This window comes from Portunus trituberculatus, chromosome 8 (assembly GCF_017591435.1).
Source record: "Portunus trituberculatus isolate SZX2019 chromosome 8, ASM1759143v1, whole genome shotgun sequence".
Taxonomy (NCBI): domain Eukaryota; kingdom Metazoa; phylum Arthropoda; class Malacostraca; order Decapoda; family Portunidae; genus Portunus; species Portunus trituberculatus.
Window position 1 is genome coordinate 5,192,501 of NC_059262.1, and position 23,687 is coordinate 5,216,187.

Below are 23,687 nucleotides of genomic sequence, written 5' to 3' on the forward strand. Positions count from 1 at the left end.
TATATCGCTAGTACTTTTCAAGGCCCACAGAAATGAGAAGTATGGTTTTCTAAGATTATTTATACTATGCATATAGTAAAAATCATATTCTGTCAATGGAACCATCCTCGCTTTGATGAATATATCGTTTCTATATATCTGCAGTAAATTTCACACCAGCACACCTGTCAATCAACCTCTAATTAGGACAGGTAGAGAATTAAAGGTATATTTTTGGCGGGAACCAGCGCCATCTGTGAGCGAGAGAGGCAAGGTGGATGTAAACAAAGAACAGCTGAGAGGGAGGCGGCGGCTGACTGGCTGACTGACTGACAGGCTGAGTGGCTGACTGGCTTTCCTTCAGCATGTGGGTGAAGCCAGAGGAGGTGCTGGTGGCTGGTGGCTTCTGGTAAGTGCTGAGTGCGAGTGAATGCTGAGTGTGCGAGTTAAATAAGATAAATGTGTGATTTTAATATGTTTGTTATGTTCGTGTGTGCGTTTATCGTATTTCATTATATTTTTCTTTGTTTTTATCGTTCATGGTGAGTCAGCCAGTTACTCATGTGTGGTGTGAGTTAGGAAGCTAGTGTGTGATGAGTAAATAGAAGGAAATGTTAATATATATTCTATTATTACGTCTGTGTGTGTGTGTGTGTGTGTGTGTGTTCATTGTCTCTATACATCAGCTGACCAGGCACCAATTATACTGATCTGGTGAACGCTGTCAGTCAGGTCACCATTCAGTCAGTCAGTCGTTACGGTAGCCAAGGTCAGGTGTCAGTCAGTCAGTCAGTTGAGCACCTGTCAGTGTCACGTGACTAGCACAGCGGGGCGTGTTGTGTGACATTTTGTTCCCACCAGGAGTGCTTTTGTTCATTTATTCATTTATTTATTTACTCTTATTTGTCATCTTGTGAATTATGAGTTTGTATTTTGATAACTGCTTGTTTGTATTGGTGTATGATGCTTGTATTGTCACTAAAACTATTATATTTGTGTTGAATTATGTTTTCACTAGAACCATGAGACCACTTGTGAACCTAATTAATTTCCTCTAGACCAGGGGTTCCCAAGATTTCCAGGGGTACTTAGATGGCTGATGTGATATTGTCTTCAGCAGCACCATCGCATATTGAGTCACTGTCAGTCACTAGGTTAATTAATATTGTGTGATGTCAGATTACTGGGGGAGTCGGTAAATGGTTTCGTAACTTATGGGGTTCGTAGCGAGATTTAAAAGAATTGAGAACCCCCTGCTCTGTCTAATAAACCTTCACTAGAACCTTGAAAACCACAATAACCTCCATGAGAACTTATCTAACTACAGCTATGAAAACTCTTGAAAAACCTTAATAACTTCCACTAACCTGTCTTTTCCTTTCTCTCTCTCTCTCTCTCTCTCTCTCTCTCTCTCTCTCTCTCTCTCTCTCTCTCTCTCTCTCTCTCTCTCTCTCTCAATGCCCATCATTTTTCCTCTCTCTTGTCTTTTGTTTCCTCTTTCCTTTGTTTTTTACTTTTTTTTTATCATTTGATTTTTATCTCATTTTTCCTCACACACACACACACACACACACACACACACACACACACACACACACACACACTTTTCTCTCCCTCATACACACTCATTTCCCATCCACCCCAATCTTTCTCACATTCTCTCTCTCCCTCTCTCTTATTCTCTCTCTCTTTCTCTCTCTCCGCAGGGATACAGAGGTTGCCAACACGTTCTTCCTCCTGCAGCAGCGAAAGGGGTCAGGCAGCGCTGCGTCCCGGGGCTTGGCGGGGCTCTTGGTGGGGACGCTGGATTCAGTTTTTGACACCAAGCCACCTCCTTTCCGCATTCTCCATCGTACACCCTCCTCCGAGCTGTATTATTGTATGTGGTGGTGTTGTGGTGTTGTGTGTGTGTGTTTTGTTTTGGGGGGTTTAAATGTTTTCTTGTATGTTTGTTTTTCTATAGTTTGTTGTTTTTCTTTTGTCTTCTTTTGCATCTTCTTTGTCTTTCTTCTCTTCCTCCTCCTTTGCATGTTCTAAAACCAGTCACGTCTCCTCTTTTTTCTCCGTTCTCCTTCTTCCTTCCTACTTATACTCTTCCCAATACTGTACTTCTCTTTTTTCCCTTCCTCCTCCTCCTCCTCCTCCTTTATATATTCTGAAATCTGTCACTCCTACACCCTCCCAACTTCCTCCTCCTCCTCTTCCTCCCCTTAAAACCTTTCCCAATTCTCTTCTTCCTCCACTTCCTCCTCTTGTCTTTGTGTGTGTTCTTCCTCACATATCTACCTTATTTTCACTAACCTCCTCCTCCTCCTTCTGCAGTAGTGGCAGTGTCTCTGAAGAAGGATGAGATAGATGACAACTGGGTGTGGCTGGAGAGGAATCTGATGAGCATCTTAGCCACATTTGATAAGGACGAGGATGTGACAGATTTCGTGAGGTGCAAGATTGAGTCTCTGGTGGCCAACAACACTATCGCTGACCCCCTCAGCACCCCTGGCAAGTGTGGTGTTGTGTGTGGTGTTGAGAGAGGTAGTAGTAGATGGTAGGTAGATGTAAAAGGGGAAGGGGTGTGTGGTAGTGGCTATGTAATGAATTAGATGAAGAAATGGTGCTTAAAATGTTTTGTGTTTTGGGGTAAAGCTTAGAGGTGTCTAGGAGAGGGAAGACAGTAGATAAAGAAGTGAAATTGAGATAAATATAGAAAAAAAAGATACACAAGGCAAGATATTAGTGGCTACAGAGAGAGATTAGCTAGAAAAGAAGGAATAGTGCTTGAGAGGAAGACTAAAGGAGTAAAAGAAAGAAGAGAGAATGAGGAAAGTAGGTAAAAAAGTGAAATTAAGAGAAAGAAAACACATAAGGCAAGAGATTAGCTAGAAAAGAAGGAACAGTGCTTGAAAAAAGAGACTAAAGGAATGAAAGAAGGAAGAAAGATAAAAAGGTGAAATTAAGGTAAATATGATAGAAAGAAGACATAGAAGACAGAATATTAGTGGCTATAGAGATATATTAACTAGAAATAGAAGAAATAGAGAGAAAGAGAGATAATGATGATGATGATGATAGTGGTAGAGAGGTGAATTCAAGATATAGAAACTCCATCTTAATCCCTTTATGATGAACCCCACATGAAAAATTCCTCACAAAAACCCCTTTAATGAGACCCTACCCTTTTCCCCTCTCTCTCCCCTTAGTACAACCTCGTTATTATGAACCTCACATGGAAAACCTTTACAAAAACCCCTTTAATGAGACTCTACCCTTTTCCCCTCTCTCTCCCGTTAGTACAACCTCATTATTATGAACTTCACATGGAAACCCTTTACAAAAACCCCTTTAATGAGACCCTACCCTTTTCCCCTCTCTCTCCCCTTAGTACAACCCCATTATGATGAACCCCACATGAAAAATCCCTCACAAAAACCCCTTTAAAGAGACCCTACCACTTTCGCCCTCCACCTTCCCCTCACTCCCTCGTTGCATTATATGGCTTTATTTATTAACTTTATTTATTTATTTATCTATTTTTTAGTGTTTTAAATTCAGTCATTTATTGAAGTTGTTTATTATTTTTAACCTTTTTTTTTATTCTTTATCAATATATTACTTTTTTTTTTTTTTTTTTTTTCAATTCAAAGTTACATTTATTGAAGTTATTTTTATTATTACAGTCACTTTTTTCCCCTCTTTCCCCTTAGTACGACCCACCATATAGTCTGACCCCTCATTTCCCCTCACCTCCCACCTCTTTCCCCTCTCTCTCCTTAGTATGACCCACCATAAAGTCTGACCCCTCATTTCCCTCACCTCACCTCTTTCCTCTCTCTCCTTAGTCGACCCACCATATAGTCTCACCCCTCATTTCCCCTCACTTTTCCTCACTTTCCCCTCATTTCCCCTCACTTCCCCTCACATCCCCTCACTTCTCATCACTCTCCCCTCACTTCCCCATACTCTTCCCTCATATCCCCTCATTCCCCTTCACTTCCCCATTTCCCCTCACTTCCCCTCACTTTCCCTCATTTCCCCTCACTCTCTCCTTGCAGATCCAGATTCGGAGACGTTCAAAGCTGTGTCCTTCAAATTCCGCAAGCTGTTCAACATGCCGGAGGGAGAGAAGCTTGTCAACTACTACTCCTGCAGGTAATGGTGACAGCTTACCTGGGGATGGTGACCTGGGAGGGTGACCTGGGATGATGACCTGAGTGTGGCCTGAGTTGGTGACCTGGGATGATGACCTGAGTGTGTTCCTGGGTTGGTGACCTAGGATGGTGACCTGGGATGGTGACTTGAGTGTTTAGGGGCACAGCTGGTGATAGGAATATTTTGGGGGGTATTGGGGATTTGGGGGATTTGGGGGTGATTAATTGGGACAGCTGGTGTTTTTGGGGGGCACATATACATCTCTCTCTCTCTCTCTCTCTCTCTCTCTCTCTCTCTCTCTCTCTGACGTTTTTGCACCTTCCCTGACTCACTTCCACTCTCCCTGACTCATTCACACCCTCCTATAACCCCCCATCACCCTCTCACTCTCTCCCCTCTCCTTCCTCTCACTCTCCCTCTCTCCCCACAGTTACTGGCACAACCGCCTGCCAAGACAAGGGTGGCTGTATCTCAGTGTGAATTACCTCTGCTTCTACTCATTCCTGCTGGGGAAGGAAACGCGAGTCATTGTGCGCTGGAGGGATGTCACACTGCTCGACTGCACCAATGCTCTCATCTTCCCTGACAGTATCCGTGTATCCACCAGGGACCATGAGGTGTGGATGTGGATATAAAAGTGCCTTGTTTTTTTTTCCATGTATCCACCAGGGGCTATGATGTGTGGATGCATGTGGATGTGGATGTAAAAGTGGTTTGTTTTTATCTGTGTATCCACCAGGGACTATGACATGTGGAGTGTGAATAAGGTGTGGATGTGAATATGAAGGAGTGGCTTTTTATTTATTTCAGTGCTGGAACACATTTTTTACCCTGAGTTTTGGGTATGATTGGACGATTTTAATGACATTGGGAAGGCTCTATGGAGTTCAGAAGATTAATGGCCAGAGTCTTCACTATTTGAATCCCCACACAAGTATCTGAAGCCGTATTAAACCAAATAGTAAGCAGAATAAATATAAAAACTTGTTCTGGTGGTGAAAGTGTTAAACCCCTTCAGGACCTTGACATGTTTTCATATTTATTCAAGTTACTATGAGGCATTTTTATACGGCTTCAGAATCACATGTAGGGATTAAAATAGTGAATATTCTCGACTCCTAACCTTCTGACCTCCATAAACCCTTGCTAGTGTAAATAAAATTGTGTAATTATACTCAAAACTCATGGTAAAAATACGTCACAGTACTGAAGGGGTTAATCTCACCATCACATTTGCTCACTCTACCTTCTCTTGGTGTTCTCGTCCCCAGCACTATTTCTCCATGCTGCTGCGGAAGAAGGAGACATATGAACTGATGGAGCAGCTGGCTAACATGGCAATGAAGCAGTGAGTGTCTTGAAGTGTCTTGTCACTGCAGGGAATCAGTAGGAGTCATGTCTTGAGAACCTTACTAGTCATTTCTGTGGCTTGAAAATAGTTTATAGTGAAGTTATGTGAATTATTAAGAGTAGTTTTGCTGTTTTAGTGATAGAGTAACAAAAATTTATATTGATTGACCAGAGAAACAGTCTTAAAACAACAGCTAATCATTTCTGTGGCCTTGAAAACAGGTAATAGTGAATTATATTAGTTTTAAGGGTAGTTTTACAGTTCTAGTGATAGAATAACAAGAACTGTATATTAACCCAGAGAAACAGTCTTGAAAAACTAGTTAGTCATCTGTGTGGCCTTGGAAAACTGTTGTGGTGAGAGTAGAGTGTTTCAGAATGAGTCATAAATTCTATCCATCCTTGCAATACTGTGAGTGAGTGAGTGAGTTTGTCCTTGCAATACTGTGAGTGAGTGAGTGTTTGTCCTTGCAATACTGTGAGTGAGTGAGTGTTTGTCCTTGCAGTATTGTGAGTGAGTGAGTGTTTGTGTTGTTGGTTGATCCTGTTTCTTTCCGCAGGTTAATTAATGATGAGGAGTTTTCGGAGGACAAGGATCTCCTCATGAAAGTCAGGTGAGTGTATGTGTGTGTGTGTGTGTGTGTGTGTGTGTGTGTGTGTGTGTGTGTGTGTGTGTGTGTGTGTTATCTTGCTTTATCTTGCTTTGTCCTCTTATCTTTTATCTTCTTTTCTTGTCTCCCTTTTGTTTATTTTAGTTTCATTATCTTGTTTTAGTTTTACTGGTTTATCTTTTTATCTTTACTTTTCTCTATCTTTTTCTCTCTTTCTCCTATCATTGACTCATTTTTTGTATTGTCTTTATTCATTATTCTCTAGTCTCTCTTTATCTTCCATATATTCATCTTTATAAATCTTTTTTCTAGTCATTTTTATCTTTCCTTATCATTCACATTTATATATTTATCTATCTATCCATTGTAAGAGTGAGTGTGGTTATATTTAAGAACTTAACATATTTCTCTCTCTCTCTCTCTCTCTCTCTCTCTCTCTCTCTCTCTCTCTCTCTCTCTCTCTCTCTCTCTCTCTCTCTCTCTCTCTCTCTCTCTCTCTCTCTCTCTCTCTCTCTCTCTCTCTCTCTCTCACAGCAAGAAAGTTCCCAAAAAGCCTTCGTTTCTCAAGAGGGATCTGGATGCGAGGGCCCACTCTGACGCCTACCGCAGCAAATTCAGGTGTGTGTCGGGTGTGTGGGGTGAGGGAGAGGTGTGTGAGTTACGAGGGGATGGAGAGTGTGCATTTACCTGGTTGTACAGCGTTCGATTGGGGCTCATAGTGTCTTATCTCCATGTCTTCATTTATCTAATTTTTCCTTGAAGTGTGTGTTTGTGTGTGTGTGTAAGCTAGACAAGACAGTAGTGAAGAGTTTTTGTGACATGTCCTGTTGTCTTTCTTTTCTCATTGTCTCCTCATCTTCCAGTTATTCTTTGTACAAACCTGCTTCTTACATCTATCATCTCACTCATGTCTTTTGAAACTGGATAGATGAGGCAGTAAGTGAAGAATTAATATAACATCACCTCTCCTCCTCTTCCCTCCCTCCCGTCTCCCAGGTTACCTCTGAGCGAGAAACTGGACGGCTCCACATCTTGCTCCATGTGGGCACCGTATAAGAAGTCGTACATCAACGGCACTCTCAACATCTCACTCAACTACATCTGCTTCGAGAGTAAGGTGAGGCACACGCACTTTGACACCCTTTCTAGCTCTGTCTTTGCCCCAACACACCTCATCTTCTCCCTCTGTCGTTACTTGGTCTGATTATTTGGGATTTTTTATTTGTCTATCTTGTATTTCTATATTTTAAGGTAAGGCACACACTTCAGCACTCTCAGTCTAAGCTCAATCTTGCCCCAACACACCTCATCTCTTCCTGCGTCACTACCTGGTCTGATTATTGGGAGATTTTGCTTGTCCTTGTTGTATTCACTCATTCCAAGTGTAATACAACTTCCCCCTCCTCTCCCTCTTTGTTCTTCCCTCTTTCTTTCTTCCTTCCTTACATACATTACAAAGCCAGACTTGTTCAATTACTAAAAAATTTGTTCATGTCACTCATACTGCAACTGACCTAATCTAAACCTAACCTAACACATCCCACACATATCATCAGTTTGACCTTACCCTGAAAAACATGCTAGTCTTCTTTCTTACATCCCAAAACTAACCTAACCTTCCGCTAACAGATCGCCAATTTAGTGAGCGTGGTGTGTCCGCTGCGAGAGGTACAGAGCGTGGAGAAAGTGGACAACATCAAGGGGAACAGTGCAGTGAAGAACGCGGTGTTTGTATGCACCAATCAGAGCGCGGCGCCTTCCAACACCTTCCTCTTCATTGATGTGGGCGACCGCGACTTTGTCATCAACAAGCTGTCCGAGATGCTGGGCAAGAGTATTCCCACCAAGAAGTGAGTGTGGCAGACAGGATGGAGGGGATAGAGAGAGATGGAGACAGGGAGAGAGAGGGATGCTGACGTAGATGAAGAGGGAATAGGGGTGCTTAGATAGATAGACATAGAGGGAATGGGTTAAAATGACAGGATAAATAGATAGATAGAAAGAGGCAGGGAGAGAGAGGGTGTTTAACTTGAAATGACAGGATAGACAGATAGATAGAGACAGAGAGAAAGAGAGAGAGGAGTGTTTAAATAGACAGACAGAGGGAATCAGTGTAGAACAAGACAAAAACACTAACAAACACAATTTTAAAACCCTCTTAAACAATAACACACCGAGAGACATAACCACTCACTCCACACTCCTCCACCTGACCTCCTCCGCACCCTTCCACCTTGCAGTGTCCTCCCTGACGGAATGCTGGTTGGCTCGGATTGGTCTGTGAGTCGCTCAAATTCCGTGTGTGAGGACAAGAGTGAAAACATCAGCCTTAGTAGTCTTAGTGAGTATTGCGGGTGTGTGCGGGTGTGTTTTGATGTATTGTGGATGTATTAGGGTGTGTGGATGTGTGTGGGTGTGTTTTGATGTATTGTGAATGTGTGTGGGTGTGTTTTGATGTATTGTGAATGTGTGTGGGTGTGTTTTGGTGTATTCCGGATGTGTTAGGGCATGTGTGGATGTGTGTGGGTATATGTGGATGCTAATTTCTTTGTTATTGAAGATATGAGAGTGTTTGAGAGAAAGATAATGTCCGCAACTTCTTTCTTTAGTAACAGTGTTAGAAAAGTAATAATAATAGTGGTGTTAGGAATTTTAAGGCCTTTTTCTACTAGCTATTAGTGTTATGGGTGTGTTATGAGTGTGTTAAGATTGTGTTTTTTCCTTGCTTGTAATATTGTCCAAAATTAACAACTTTCTCTTATGTGGTGTTAGAAATATTAGTGTTCCTCAGATAGTTATGGTGTGTTATTCGTGTTAAGGGTGTGTGTTATTGGTGTTATGGGTGTTATGAATGTGTTAAGGGTGTGTTATTGGTATTATGGTTGTGTTATGAGTGTTGAGGGTGTGTTATTGGTGTTATGGGTGTATTATTGGTGTTGAGGGTGTATTATTGGTGTTAAGGATGTGTTATTGGTGTTAAGGGTGTGTTATGAGTGTGTTCTCCCTGCCAGGCATCAGCAGCATCTCAGAGAACAATGGATCACTGCCCACGGACCACTCTGACATAGGCACCAGCTCCCTGCCACTAAGGGCCCTGTATGATGACCCTGGCGAGGACCTGGAGGTGAGAGACACACACACAGGCAAACAGACAGACAGACAGATAGATAGATAGACAGACAAACAGACAGATGGATAGACAAACTCAACATTTTCATATTCCAACCCAACCCAAATTAAATTGAATGTGAAATTAACTAGATGGAATTGAATAGAAATGAAATGAAGGTAAATTGAAATAAGATAAAATAGAAATAAGCAAAAAATTGAATAAAATAAAACTAAATCCTGACGTAATCTAACTGTGTGTTGGTGCAGGAGGTGGACGGCACTCACCGCAGGGAGGCGCTGTGGGAGAGACACTGGCAGGAGTACGGGCGCGGTGTCACTCTCTACCGCACTGTGGAGACACTGCGGCTGGTTCTGGAGGGCCTGCCGGGTGCTGTGCGGAGGGAGGTGTGGATGATCTTCTCAGGTGTGTGGATTAAGCTGGATGAAAAGTGGATGTGGTGTGTTTATCGTTTTTTTTTTCTTTTTGTATTTTGTCTTTTCTTTTTTCTTTTTTCCATTTTCCTTTTCTTTTCTTTTTTCTTTTCATTTCCTTTACTTTTCCTTTCCTGTTTCTTTCCTTTTCCTTTTCTTTTTCTTTTTTTCTTTTTTCCTCTTTTCCCTTTTTATATAAGAGAAGAAAGCTAGCTAAGAAGAACAAAAAAAAAAACATGTGGATGAGGAGTGGATATGTGATGGCCAAGAGGTGGATATGGTGTCTGTTTCTCCATATAACTCTCTGGCATGTGGATAAGAAGTGGATTTGTGATAAACTTATATTTATCATTTTGCAACTCTATAACTGTCAGATGTGGATGAAAAGTGGATATGATGCAGATGTGGTGTGTTTGTCTGTCACTATAGATTACTGACTGGTGTGGATATGGTGGATGTTGTGTGTGTTTGTCAGTTTGTTAGTCTAGATTACCATTTGGTGTGTGGATATGGTGGATGTGTGTGTCAGTTTGTCACTCTGCATTACTGTCTGGTGTGTGGATATTGCATTAGAATCCCTACATTTAGTACTATTAACCTTCACTCTGTCTACAGGTGCAATTAATGACCTGGCAACACACCCTGGCCATTACGAGCAGGCAGTGGCGGCCGGGCTGAAGCGAGGCGGCCCTGCTAATGAAGAGATCGAGAGGGACCTTCACCGCTCCCTGCCTGAACACCCTGCCTTCCAGAGTGACACGGGAATCTCAGCTACGCAGGGTTCTTTGTGCCTATGCCTGGAGGAACCCTGCTATTGGTGAGTGGTTATAAGGATGAAAAATTGGTCATGTATAGATTTCATGGTCTTATTTTGATTTTTTGTCTAGTTTTTCATGTTACAAAGTGATTAAAAATGTGCTTGTGTGTGTGTTTGTATGTGTGAGAGTGAGTGTGTATGTGTGTTAGTGTCTAGAATTGAGATTAATAGATTTCACACTTGCTTCCTAATATTTAATGTAAAATTCTGCGTTAGAAAGGCAATGAAAGGCGTGGTTTTCTACGTGTATCTTGAGTTAGAGTATCAAGAATTGAGATAAAAGATTTCACACATGTGTCTAAATTCTACACCACAATTTCTTCACCAAACCAAACCACACACATAAAATTCCACACATACACCTAAATTTTAAACCAAGATATCTACATTTCCCCAAAGCAAACCACATACATAAATTTCACACAGACATTCAAACTCCAGGACGATATCCACATTTCTGAAGCAAGATCACCACCTCCATCCCTTCCCCCAGGATACTGCCAAGCTATGAACATCGTGGCGTCCGTGTTACTTGTGTACTGCAATGAGGAGGAGGCGTTCTGGCTGTTGGCTGCCCTTAGTGAGCGTCTCCTGCCTGACTACTACAACACAAGGGTCATTGGGGCTCTGGTGGACCAAGGCGTGCTAGAGGACCTCATTCTGGACCACATGCCGGGCCTCCACACACGTCTTTCGGAACTTGGCGTCATCTCCCTTGTGTCTCTGTCCTGGTTCCTCACTCTGTTCCTCAGCGTGATGCCCTTTGAAGCAGCCGTGCATGTGGTGGATTGTTTCTTCTACGACGGAGCGCGGGTCGTCTTCATGGTGGCCCTTGCAATACTGGCAGCCAATCAGGAGAAGCTTGAGCAGTGTAACGACGAAGGGGAGGCGATGATGGTGCTGTCGGAGTATCTAGGAGCAGTCACCACACCAGAGAGCCGTTACGGGAGGCGCAAGAGTAGTGTGGTGGTGGACGAGGGGCAGGAGGAGGAGGTGAATGTCATAGGCCTCCTGGAAACGGCTTACAGAGATTTTGGTTTCATTACGAACTTGGCAGTGGAGAGGCTGAGAGTGAAGCACAGGCTGAGGGTGGTGCAGACACTAGAGGATACCATGATGAGGAACACACTAAGGACTGTTGGGCCGGACTGCTTACTGGGACAGGCTGACTTAAAGGTAGGTTAGTTTTTGCAGTTCTTATCCCCTTCAGTGCCTTGTTTTCATATTCTACTTGCTATTTGTGGGTTTTATTCAGTTTCAGAGACTTGTGTTGGGATTAGAATAGTGTAGATGCTGGCCATTAATCTCCTGACCTCAATTGACCTTTCCTGATGTAAATAAAATGGTCTAATCACACTCAAAACTCAAGGTTAATATATGTCCCAGTACTGAAGGGGTTAATTTGTGTCTATTTGTTTTTGTTTGTTTCTTTTTTTCTTTTTTTAACTGGTATCATTGTCACAAGCTGTATCTGTGTTTGTTCTCTATTTTTAAACTCATTCAGTCTTGTTTTTAGTATATTTGTCTTTAATTGCCAGCCATTCCTATATTTCTTGTTTTGTGGCCACCTCCAACCATTACACTGGGAAATAATTCTAAAAATCTAATCTTTTTCCATCACTTTATTTCTTCTGTCTTTTAAAAATTTCCTACAATGTTTTCAGTGTTGCAAATTATTGAGTTAATTATCAAAACCTTACCTAACCTATCAAAACCTTACCTTACCTTACCTAACCTAACCTAACCTAATCTAACCTAACTGGACCCCAATCAACAGGAGCTAGTGATATATGTGCGAGGGGAGCAGATTCTGGGCGGCGAGGACAAGGAGATGCGTCAGAGGAGCAGTTCTGGCGGGCCCCTCACTCACGAAGGCTATGTGGTGGGCTACGACACCTTCAGGCAGCTCTTCTTGGCTGTGGCTCCCTGGGGACAAGGCGACCGTGCTGAGGCTCTGGCAACGAGTACCTTTAATGTGCGTGTGTGTGTTTGGGTGTGTTTGAGGGTGTCTAGAACTTGTTTGAGTGTGTTTGAGAGGATTTGGGTATGTTTGAGGTGTGTTTGGGTCTGTTTGGTAGTGTCTGGGGCTGTTTATTTGTGTTTTGGGGCTGTCTAGGATTGTTTGCATATGTTTTAGGGGTGTTTAGGGAAGTTGGGGCAAGTTTAGGGGTGTTTGGAATTTTTTAAGTGTGTTTGGGTGTATTTGTGTGTGTTTTTGGGGTATCTGGGGCTCTTAGAGTGTGTTTGGGGTGTCTCGAATTGTTTGCATTTATTTTGGGGGTGTTTAGGGAAGTTTGGGGCAAGTTTGAGTATACACATTCTTGCTGCTACAATCTCTTCACTCAGTGTGTGTATAAGTATATTTGTGAGCATTTTTGTAAGTTTATCATGTGTTTGTGTATGCGTATGAGTGTATTTGTGAGTGTTAATGTATGTTTATGTTGGTTTTTAACACCACCACACTACCAAATAACCACCACACAGATGCTAGACGTGGCAGGAACTCATTTGGTGGCATTCCGAGCTGTGGCGTGGCTGTTTGGCGTCCTGTGCTGTGGCGACCTGGCTCGGAAGTTGCGACTCTTCTACTACCTCCACCTGGCCTTCCCCCCCAGGCTGGATGAGGTGGACCGGCCCCTTGGGAACTCCTCTGCTGGTAAGTGGAGGTGGTGGTGGTGGGGTGGGTAGATAAGGAAGAGGTGATGGTGGTTGTAGTAGATAGAGATAAGGAGGTGGAGTGGATAAAGAAAGGAGGTATTCATAGTGGATAAGGAGATATTAGTGGTGGTGGTGGTGGTGGATAGGATAAGGAAAGGAGGTAGTGGTGGTGGTTGTGGTGGAGTGGAAAGGTGGATAAATAAGGTGTAGGTGGTGTAGGGGAGGTGGCACTTGTGGTGGAGTGGTGAAGGTTTGGATAAGGTGGTGGTGATGGTGGTGGAGGGGTGGATAAGGTGGTGGTGGTATAGAGATGGAAGGAGCAAGAAGGTGGAGGAATGGCAGGATAACAAGGTGGACTACTTAAAGAATAACAAACAAAACAAAAAGAATAACAATAACACTGAAAAACAACAACAGCAACAACAACAACAACAACAATAATAATTAATCACTCCACCTTTCGCTCCACACACAGCAGAGGTGGAGGAGGAGACAGCAGTGGAAGCGGAGGAGTACTTTGACTGCATGGAGGAGGACTCGGGAAAAGGTCAGGTGGATCTTGATCTTTCCGACGACTCCCCCACGTCCCCCTCGGTCGCCTCCTCCCCCAAGCCAGGTCAGTGTTTGTGTGTGACCTTTCCTGTATTGACCTTCCCTGTGTGACCTTTCCTGTGTTGACCTTCCCTGTGTGTGACCTTTCCTGTATGTGATCGTCCCTGTGTTAATCTTTCCTGTGTGTGACCTTCTCTAAGTGTGACCTTTCATGTGTGACCTTTCCTGTGTTGACCTTCCCAGTGACCTCTCCTGTATTTGGCCTCTTGTGACCTTGCTTTTGTGTCTTTATTAGGTGTTCTGTTAATGTCTGTTCTCCTTGACCTCTTCCTTTTTTTTTTTCTCTTTTATTTTATTTTTTATGCCTTCTTTTTCTTCTCTTCCTTGTTTCTCCTTTCTTTTTGGCATCCGTTTTCCTTTGTTTCTTCTCTTCTATATGGCATCTTCTTTTCTAATCTTCCTTAGTTCTAAATTCTATAACCTCATAGCATTGTATGTCCCCCACACACACCCCATTACTTAACTTAAACCTATAACACTTCTTTTTTAGCATAAGAGGGAACAATAAGAGAATTTACTACCCTTTTCTAAAACCTTTCCTCCCCCAGAGTATTGCGACAGTCTGACCGGCCTGGCCACGATACACAACCGAGATTACCGCGTCTATGAACAGCGCTTCCTGCCCACCATGAGCCAGGAACAATTCATCAACATGTGGCGAACAGTGTACAGTTTCTTTGCCTTTGAGACCAACCAGGATATCTTCACCTCCTTGTCTAGAGTGGGTGAGTCCAGGCACTGACACTGGAGGGACACACAGACAAGGAAATTGATAGAGAGGATTGGAAACTGACCTATAAAGATTGACAGATGGACAAAGAGGATTCTGACTCACATGTGAAGATAAATTGATAGATGGATGGAAGTAAGAGATAGAAAAAGTAATAGAAAGGATTGAAAACTGACATACAAAGAGAAACAGATTGATGGATGGATAAAAAAGAGATGGTCAAAAGTAATGGAAGGGAATTCTGGGTAACTTATGAATGCAAAGAATGGTAGATAGATAGAAACACACTGATAGACGAAACCAATAGATACAATTCAGATTGATATATATAAAGACTGAAGGAGATTGAAAGACAGACAGAAACACTCACAAATAGACAAAAACAATAGATAGAATTCAGACTAATATTTCTAGACTGGCGGAGATTGAAAGACAAACAGGTTGACAGACAGAGAGACAGACAAAAGCAAGACTGACGGAGATTGATAGACAGACAGAGACACACAGCTAGGCAACAGCAATAGAGAAAATTCACACTTAGCATAGAAAGACTGATGGAAATTGATAGACAAACACATGGATAGACAGAAGCAACAAAGAGAATTCAGACTTAACATATAAAGACTGACAGTGATTGAAAGACAGACAGAGACACATACAGATAGACAGAACAGTAGACAGAGACACAGACCAGTATACCATGAGAGGTGCGGACAGTACTTAGCTTCAGAGTGTTTGCTAATGTGACACTCTCTTCTTAAGGTACACTACTGCTGCAGATTGGAGAGGTGGGGCGGAAAGTGAAGGCGTCGCGGGGTTCTCCCAGCGAGGTATGTATGGGATGCCACGTCTAGGGAATTTTGGGTCAGAAATAAGGTTAATTTTTTTTTCTTTTCCTTTTTTTTTTCCCTCCTTCAGTACTGAGACACATTTTTAGTTTAACTTTTTTGAGTGTGATTACACGATTTTATTTACATCAGGAAGTTTTTTCCTTTTAACTTTGGAATTCCTGACACTGACTGGTAATTTTGAGAGGAGATACAATTGTAGTGAAGATTATTCCCAGGTACAAAAAAAAAAATAAATAAATAGATAAAAAATAAAACTGGAACTAAACTTACATCTTTTCATGACAAATATTCCCTTTTTTTAGCATTTTAATCACACATGAGAACCAGGAATAAAACAAGACCAACTTTTCAAACCAACAGGGAGCCAGCCACTCGGCAAACAGCAGCAGCAGCGACGGCAACAGCCACAACGACAATCTGGGAAGTGAGAGCCAGGCAGCGGCATTAGTACCTGACCAAGACGTCCCTTTGGCAACAGATGCATCCTTGACCACCAAACCAGAGAGGACTAGCAACCTGAAGAACCCCAGTAACACCAGCAACACCAGCTCAAATTTCACCAGTAAACCACAGGACATACTAGATAAGGAACCTGACAGACACACACCCCTTCACTCACCATCCCAGGACCCACACCAGTGCCAGGAAGGGGGCTGTGAGAAGTGCCGGCCCCCAACACAGCCCTACCCAAGCCAGGAGTGGTGCATATCCTTCGAGCAGTTCCTGGCTAACGTGGCGAATGAGGAGAACCTTGTGCATTTCTTTGAGCAGCAGGTGAAGGTGGCAGAGGAGGTGCAGAAGTTGAGGACTCGTAACACCATCAGTCAGAGTGCAAGTGGTTCGTCTGCCTCCTCTCCCTCTTAGTAGATCCCCCATAGCCTCCTGGTTCATACTTTCCTGTGGTATTGTAACAAGCTCACGTCCATGTTAGGTTAGATTATGGTTGTGTATGGTTAGCCTCCCTGATCCTTTCTCTCTTAGGATTGAAGATGATGGGAAGGGAATTTGATCATCTAAATTTTGTGATGATTTAGAGCTGGTGTGATGGTGAAGTATCCCAAATGTGATGGTCTTTTGATAGGTTTGGATGTGTAGCCTCCCTGATCCTTTCTCTCTTAGGATTGAAGGCAATGGGAAGGGAATTTAATCATCTAAATCTTGTGATGACTTAGAGCTGGTGTGATTGTAAGGTATCTAAAATGTGATGTTTTTTTTATAGGTTTGGCTGGATGTGTAGCTTCCCTGATCCTTTCTCTCTTGGGATTGAAAATGGGAAGGGAATTTGATCATCTAAATCTTGTTATGACTTACAGCTGATGTGATGCTAGGTGAGGTATCCAAAATGCGGTTTTTAGAGATTACTTAGTGTATTAAATCCAGTATGTGCTGAAACTTGAAACTAGAAGAGGCTCTGAAATTATAGGTTTCCAAAGTGTGCTGAAACCTTAGAGAAAACAAAAAGTTGGTAATGCTTTAAGTTGTAACAAATGTGATGAAGTTTGAAGGAGGAAAAAAACTGGAGGTAGTCGGAAGTAACTCATCCATCTGAAACTTCCTGATTTGTAAAGAAACTAAGAAAATTAAGCCAAAATATATGAAACTAGAGTAATTGATGTGAAGTTAGGAAGTTTAGCTGAAATATAAGAAGTGTGAGAGTTAGTAGAGATGAAAAGAAGTTAGAGATATTGAACCAAATTATTGTATCATAAAGCTAGAGGGAAACTGAAGGTGATGCAGAGTTTGTGAAGTTATGTGAAGTTGCCAAAACTAGAGAGACTTGAGTGTTGGGAAATGAAAACTGATTCATTCTAAAACTGAATGAAACTTTTATAGACCTGAAAAAAAAAAAAAAGAGAAACCAAAATTTTATTATGCTAATTTTAGGTACATTTTCAGTACCTTGATCTTGAAAACACACACACACACACACACACACACACACACACACACACACACACACACACACACACAGACCAATTATTTGTCTATGAGTTTTGAAATATGAACAAAAAAATACTTAAAAGAAAAAGAAAAAGGAAATTCTTGGTGATAATTGAGGTTAAGTTTGATTAGAAAGCTTGATTGTAAAACTTGATTAGAGAAGACTGATTTGAAAATGTGAATGGAAAGGTTAGGTAAGAGAAAAGCTTGAATAGAAAGATGGACATTAAGGCTTGGGTAGAAAGCTTGAATTCAAGGCTTGAAAAGAAAGATGGAAAGAAAAGCTTGAAATAGAAAGGTTAATGAAAAAAGCTTGAGTAAGGAGATCAGTTAACAAAAAAGCTTTGATTGAAGGCTGGAATAGGAAGATTAATAAGACTGATGGGAAAGCTTAAATTGAAGGCTTGAAAAAGAAAGATGGAAGTAAAAGCTTGAAATTGAAAGATTGGTGGAAAAAGCCTGAATAAGATTAGTTAAAAAGCTTGAATATGAATATCAGTAAAAAAAAATTGAAATTAAAGGCTGTAATAGGAAGCTTAATAAGAAAGATAAATAGAAAAGGTTAAATGAGATCAGTTAACAAAAAGCTTGAATTAAAGGCTGGAATAGGAAGCTTAATAAGAAAGTTTGATGGAAGAGCTTGAATTAGGAGATTAGTTAAAAAAGCTTGAATTGAAGGCTGGAATGGGAAGCTTAATAAGAAAGATTGATGAAAAAGCTTGAATAAGATCAACCAAAAAAAGCTTGAAATTGAAGGCTGGAATAGGAAGCTTAAGAAAGAATGATGGAAAAAGATGAAATAAGATGATCAATTAATAAAAAAAGCTTGAATTTAAGGACTGATGGAGGAGCTTGAATAGAAAGATTAACAAGCAGAACCAATGAAGAAAGCTTGAAACTGAAGGCTTGAAATAGAAGAGTCCGTTGTTTCAAGCTGCATTTATTTAGCGTGTGTGTGTTGCTAAGATTAATAACTTCCACTGTCTCTATATTTTTGTTACTTCTTGTACTCTAGTAAGAATAAGCTGTGTTATTGTAAGACATGACAATTATCTAAGAATCTAGTTTGTAAGTCCTCACGGGATATTTTTTTGATATATTACTACTATTACTGTTACTACCACTACTAATACTACTACTATTATTATACTCTGGCGGGTAGAGGCTGGGTGTGATCGATTAAAAGGAGGGATGGTATACAGATTAGTGTAGCTCTGTATACTGCACTGAAGTTAATACACACACACACACACACACAAAACTGAATTAGATACTAGAGAAAGATACACAAACAGGACCAGATATGTTTAGTTCTTTCGTTCACACACACACACACACACACACACACACACACACACACACACACACACACACACACACTTAGTAAATAGAACATAAATTAATTTAGATCTTATGAAAAAAACTATTAAAGCAAGATTGCAAAGAGATGCCAAAGACTATTAAGTGAATATATATATACATACCATATATATTTAGAGACAATGTAATGTAACTTTGCATATATCTATTGTTGTTATTTTTTTACTATCAATTTATTTTCCTGATGGTTGTCTTGAAATGGTGCACGGGGAAGGTGTGGAAGTTACAGAGCATTTTGTAGTTTTCAAGGGAACAGAGAAAAAGAGGAAGAGAAGAGAAGGCAGAGACAATCATGTGCTGTAATTTGTAGAGTATCAAAAAAAAAGGGAGAAAGAGAAAAAAGAAAGAAGGCAGAGAAAATCATGAGCTGTAATTTGTAGAGATTTCAAGGAGGTAGAGAAAAAAAAAAAAGAGAAGAGAAGGCAGAGACAGTCATGTGCTGTAATTTATAGAGATTTCAAGGAGGTAGAGAAAGAGAGGAGGAGAAAATAGGGCAAGGAAAGTTATGTGCTGCAATTTATAGAGTTTTCAAGAGGGCAGAAAGAGAGGAGGAGAAAATAGGGCAAGGAAAATCATGTGCTGTATTTTGTAGAGATTTCAGTGAGGCAGAAAAAAAGGAAGAGAAAAGAAGGAAAGGAAAGTCATGTGCTCTAATTTGTAGTTTTCAAGAGGGCAGAAAGAGAAAAGAAATTAATGAAAGCTATGGCATATCTTGTAAAAATTTTGAAGACAGGAGGAAGAAGAGGAAGACGAGAACCAAGAAAAGAAGAAATGGTGCGTTTATCAAGATTTTTCAAGACAGGAGGAGGAAGACAAGAGAAGAAAAGAAACATTGGAAGCAGGAGAAGGAAGAGAAGAGAAGAGAAGAAATATTGTAAGGAAGGAACAAGACAAGAGAACCAAGAAAAGAAAAAAATGGTGCGTTTATCAATATTTTTCAAGAAAGGAGGAGAAGGAAGACAAGAGGAGGGACAAGAGAGGAAAAGAAATATTGTAAGGAGGAGGAGGAGGAGGAAGAAAAGAGAAGAAATATTGTAAGGAGGAGGAGGAAGAGAAAAAGAGATGAGAAGAGAGAAGAAATGGTGTGTTTTCAAGAATTAGGAAGACGAGGAAAAGAATGATAAAAAAAAAACAAAGGAAAAGAGAAGAAATATAGTGAGGAGGAGGAAGAAGAGAAGAGGAAAACCAAGAAAAAGAAGAAATGGTGCGTTTATCAATATTTTTCAAGACAGGAGGCAAAGGAAGACAAGGAGAATAGGGTAAGGAATGTGTCGGTGCGTTTTCTAAAGTTCCGAGGAGCCGTAACTTGGAAAAAAGGGTGAAAATTTGTTTATTCTTGATTTTTTTATGACATTTGGGTATTTGCTAATTCTCTTTAATCCCAAGTTATGATTTGAGAAAGAATTAATACCTAGGTTTGTGTAATTTGGTGATTGTTATGATTTTAAGACCAGATGAAGTGGGTTGTAGTTTTAATAATGTTAGATTTCACTGCATTCATCCTTTTCTATTTTCATAACTTTTTTTTTCTTTCATTCATTTCAATTTGTGGTTTGGAAAGACTAACACTGAAGCTTCTAAGTTGTAAAAACCATCCATAACTTTTAAATATTCCTCAATTTCATTTTTTTTCTTTTTCTTTTTCTTTTTTCTTTTTTTCTTTTCTTTTTCTTTTTTTTTTTTTTTCTTTTCTTTCTCTATTCTTTTCCTTTTTTTCTTTTCTTTTTTCCTTTCTTTTATTTTATTTTCCCTTTTTCTTTTCTTTTTCCTTTTGTTTTTCATTTCTTTATCTTTTTTCCCTTTTCCTTTTTTTTCTTTCCTTCCTTTTTCTCTTTCTCCTTCCATTTCTCTCCATTTCTCTCGTCTTTCATGGAGTTCCACCTTGAAAACTATGTCAATGCATTCAAGACAAGCTTCCAATACTGTTCAAATCCTGAGTCCTTGAGAAGACCACAGTGTCCAGCCTCTCCACCTCACCATTGCATCCATTACCACCTCAAACACTGAAAAATGAAGCACAGTTAGGAGGAAAATGCAATAGTCACTCTCTTTAATTTTTCTACTGTCTACATCTCTCTCTCTCTCTTTAATTTTTCTACAGTCTTCACTGTCTAAATCTCTCTCTCTCTCTTTCTTTAATTTTTCTACAGTCTTTCTCTCTCTCTCTCTCTAATTTTTCTGCAGTCTATTTCTCTCTTTCTTTAATTTTTCTACAGTCTACATCTTTCTCTCTCTCTCTCTCTGATTTTTCTACAGTCTATTTCTCTCTCTCTCTAATTTTCTACACTCTCTCTCTCTCTCTAATTTTTCTACAGTCTACATCTCTCTCTCTCTCTCTAATTTTTCTACAGTCTACATCTCTCTCTCTCTTAATTTTTCTACAGTCTACATCTCTCTCTCTCTCTCTCTCTCTCTCTCTCTCTCTCTCTCTCTCTCTCTCTCTCTCTCTCTCTCTCTCTCTCTCTCTCTCTCTCTCTCTCTCTCTCTCTCTCTCTCTCTCTCTCTCTCTCTCTCTCTCTCTTCCTCCAATAATGAGAACAGGAAAATGAAGCCAAATTAGAAGGAAAAATACAACAATGAAAACTGGAAGATGAAGCCAAATCAGAATAAAATTATGAATGAAACCAAGTGACGAGGAATACTGTAATCGCTCACTCTTCATTCCTTTCCCTGCATTCACAACTCACTCTCTTCTTAAAACAATGGAAACTAGATTATGCCAAATTAGAAAAGAAAAATAGAAGTGTTATTTTATTCACCCGCCATTACCACAACAATGAAATCAGGAAGGTGACGCCAAATTAGAAGGAAGAAATTACTCAATCTTCACTCATTCATTCGTTTTTCTGCATTCACTCCTCTTTCTTTTTCTACAACTGTGAAAACTGGAAGGTGAAGTGAAATGAGAAGGTAAAATGTAACAGTGAAGCCAAGTTAGAAAGATAATACAAATAATTTACTCATTTTTCATTTATTATCCTGCATTGTACACCTGATTCTCTTCCTACGACAGTGAAAGCTGGTAGGTGAAGCCAAATTAGAGATAGAAATACTGTACAATGATAACTTGCTCTTTATTCATTTTCTTGCATTCTGACACCTCATTCTCTTTCTACAACTAAGAAAACTGGAATAGGAAGCCAAAATAGAAAGGAAAATGACAATAATCTCTGAGTCGTCATTATTTTCCTTCATTCTTCACCTCATTCTTTTCCTACGAAGATGATGCCAAATAAAAAAAAACCCTCACTTCATTATTTTTTTTCATTCTACACATCATTTTTTTCTTTTTTTTTTTTTTTTTTTTTTAACTTCCTTTTTTTTCTATCATGCCAAACTAGAAATAAACAAAAATAACAACACTAACTTTTCATTATTTCTTTCATTCTACTCTTCTCTCTCTTCCTGAAACAATGAAAATTAGATAATGATGCAGAATTAGAGGAAAAAAATACTAACAATTATTTTTCATTCATTTTTGTGGTGATAATACAAACTGGGCTGTGAGTTAGTGAGATTGTGGTAATGGTGTGGTAGAGGTTGGGTATTGTGGTGTGGATGATGCTAATAGTAGATAGTACTGTGGGTTATGTGGATGTGTGTGTGGATAGAAGGGTGGTGGTGGTGGTGTCAACTTCATATGCCTTTCCTTCCCACTTTTTTTCCTTTATTTCTTCCTTAATTCCTTCCTTCCCTCCTTCCTTTCTTCTTTCCTTCCTTCCCTCCTTCCTTCTTTCTTTCATTCATTCATTTCTTTTTTTTTTTCTTTCTCTTTTTGTCTTTCTTTTACTTTCTTCCTTTTCTTTATTTTTCTTGCTTTCCTCCTTTCCTTTCCTTTCTTTTTCTTTCATTCTTGCTTCCCTCCTTTCTTCCTTTTTTTTCTCTTGTATTTCTTTCTTTTCATTCTTTTTCCTTCCTTTTCCTTTCCTTTCTTCCTCATTTCTTCCATTTATTATCTTCATTTCCTCATTCCCTCCATTTATCATTATTTCCTCACCTCTCTCATTTATTATCTTCATTTCCTCATCTCTTCCATTTTCCTTTTTTTTTCCTTCTGTTTTTTTTTTTTTTTTCATTTCTTTTCTCCAACTTAAGGAAAATTTTTGGGGTCAAGGAAATCTGACTTCGTACAAATTTATAATGATTGTTGTACTTTTTCTTATTTATTTATTTTTTTATTATTTATCTAAGTTTGTTTCTTATCATATCAATAAAATAAAAAGTTACTCATATGAGGAATTGTATCTTTTTCTTATTTTTTTTCTTATTATCTTATATTGTCTTTCTTTTCCTTTCCTTCCTTCCTTCCTTCCTTCCTTCCTTCTTTCTCTTATCCTTTTCCTGTTTATTAATTTCTTTTTATTTTCTTTCGATCCTTCCTTCCTGCATTTTCTTTTCTTTTTTTTCTTCTTTTTTCTTTCCTTCCCTTCATTGATTTCCATTTTTCGTTTTTGTTCTTCCTTTTCCTCTCATTCTTTCTTTACTTTTTTTTTCCTTCCTTTTACTTTTCCACTTTTCCTTCCTGTATTTTCGTTTCCCTTTTTTCTTCTTCCTCCGTTTTACTCATATTTTCTTTTTTTCCTTCTTTCTTTTCCTTTTTATTTATTGTTCTTTCTTTTCCTCATTCTTTTCTTCCTTCTATAATTTATTCTTTCCTTGTTCCACTTTTCCTTTCTTTTCTTTTCTCTCTTTTTCCTCTCCTTTCCATCATTCTCTTCCTTTACTCCCTTCCTTCCACCCATCATCCACACCCTAGTACATTCAAATTTCCCGCCAGATGCAGACGACCACTCAAAATATCCACATTGCACCATCCACTTAGCATCCACTCAGCATTCATTCTTCCTTCTTTTTCTTTATTTTATTTCTCCTTTCTTCTTTTACTGCCTTCTTTTCTTCTTTTCTTCATTCCTTTCTGATTCCTTCCTCTTACTTTTCTTCTTCCTTTCCTCTTTTCATATTTTCGTTCCTCCCTCCTCGTCCTTCATTCATATCTTCCTTCACCTTAAAAATAATCTATCTATCCAATATCCACAATTATGCATTCAAACACCCCAATGGACATTTAA

The 23,687-nt window shown here is 39.8% G+C and overlaps 1 protein-coding gene across 1 annotated transcript; it reads left to right on the forward strand.

The window, feature by feature from the left end:
- The first annotated feature begins 248 nt into the window (after nucleotides 1-248).
- LOC123499726 (TBC1 domain family member 9-like) lies at nucleotides 249-19,451 on the forward strand. Its single transcript, XM_045248155.1, is given in 22 exon segments — nucleotides 249-388; nucleotides 1,686-1,858; nucleotides 2,302-2,478; nucleotides 4,029-4,125; nucleotides 4,556-4,742; nucleotides 5,397-5,473; nucleotides 6,036-6,089; nucleotides 6,621-6,704; nucleotides 7,083-7,203; nucleotides 7,716-7,936; nucleotides 8,327-8,427; nucleotides 9,098-9,210; nucleotides 9,465-9,621; nucleotides 10,245-10,398; nucleotides 10,400-10,446; nucleotides 10,940-11,622; nucleotides 12,224-12,421; nucleotides 12,931-13,102; nucleotides 13,580-13,720; nucleotides 14,265-14,441; nucleotides 15,209-15,276; nucleotides 15,658-19,451. Coding segments are annotated over 22 exon segments (3,750 nt in total). The 5' UTR covers nucleotides 249-344; the 3' UTR covers nucleotides 16,162-19,451.
- The last annotated feature ends 4,236 nt before the right edge of the window (nucleotides 19,452-23,687 follow it).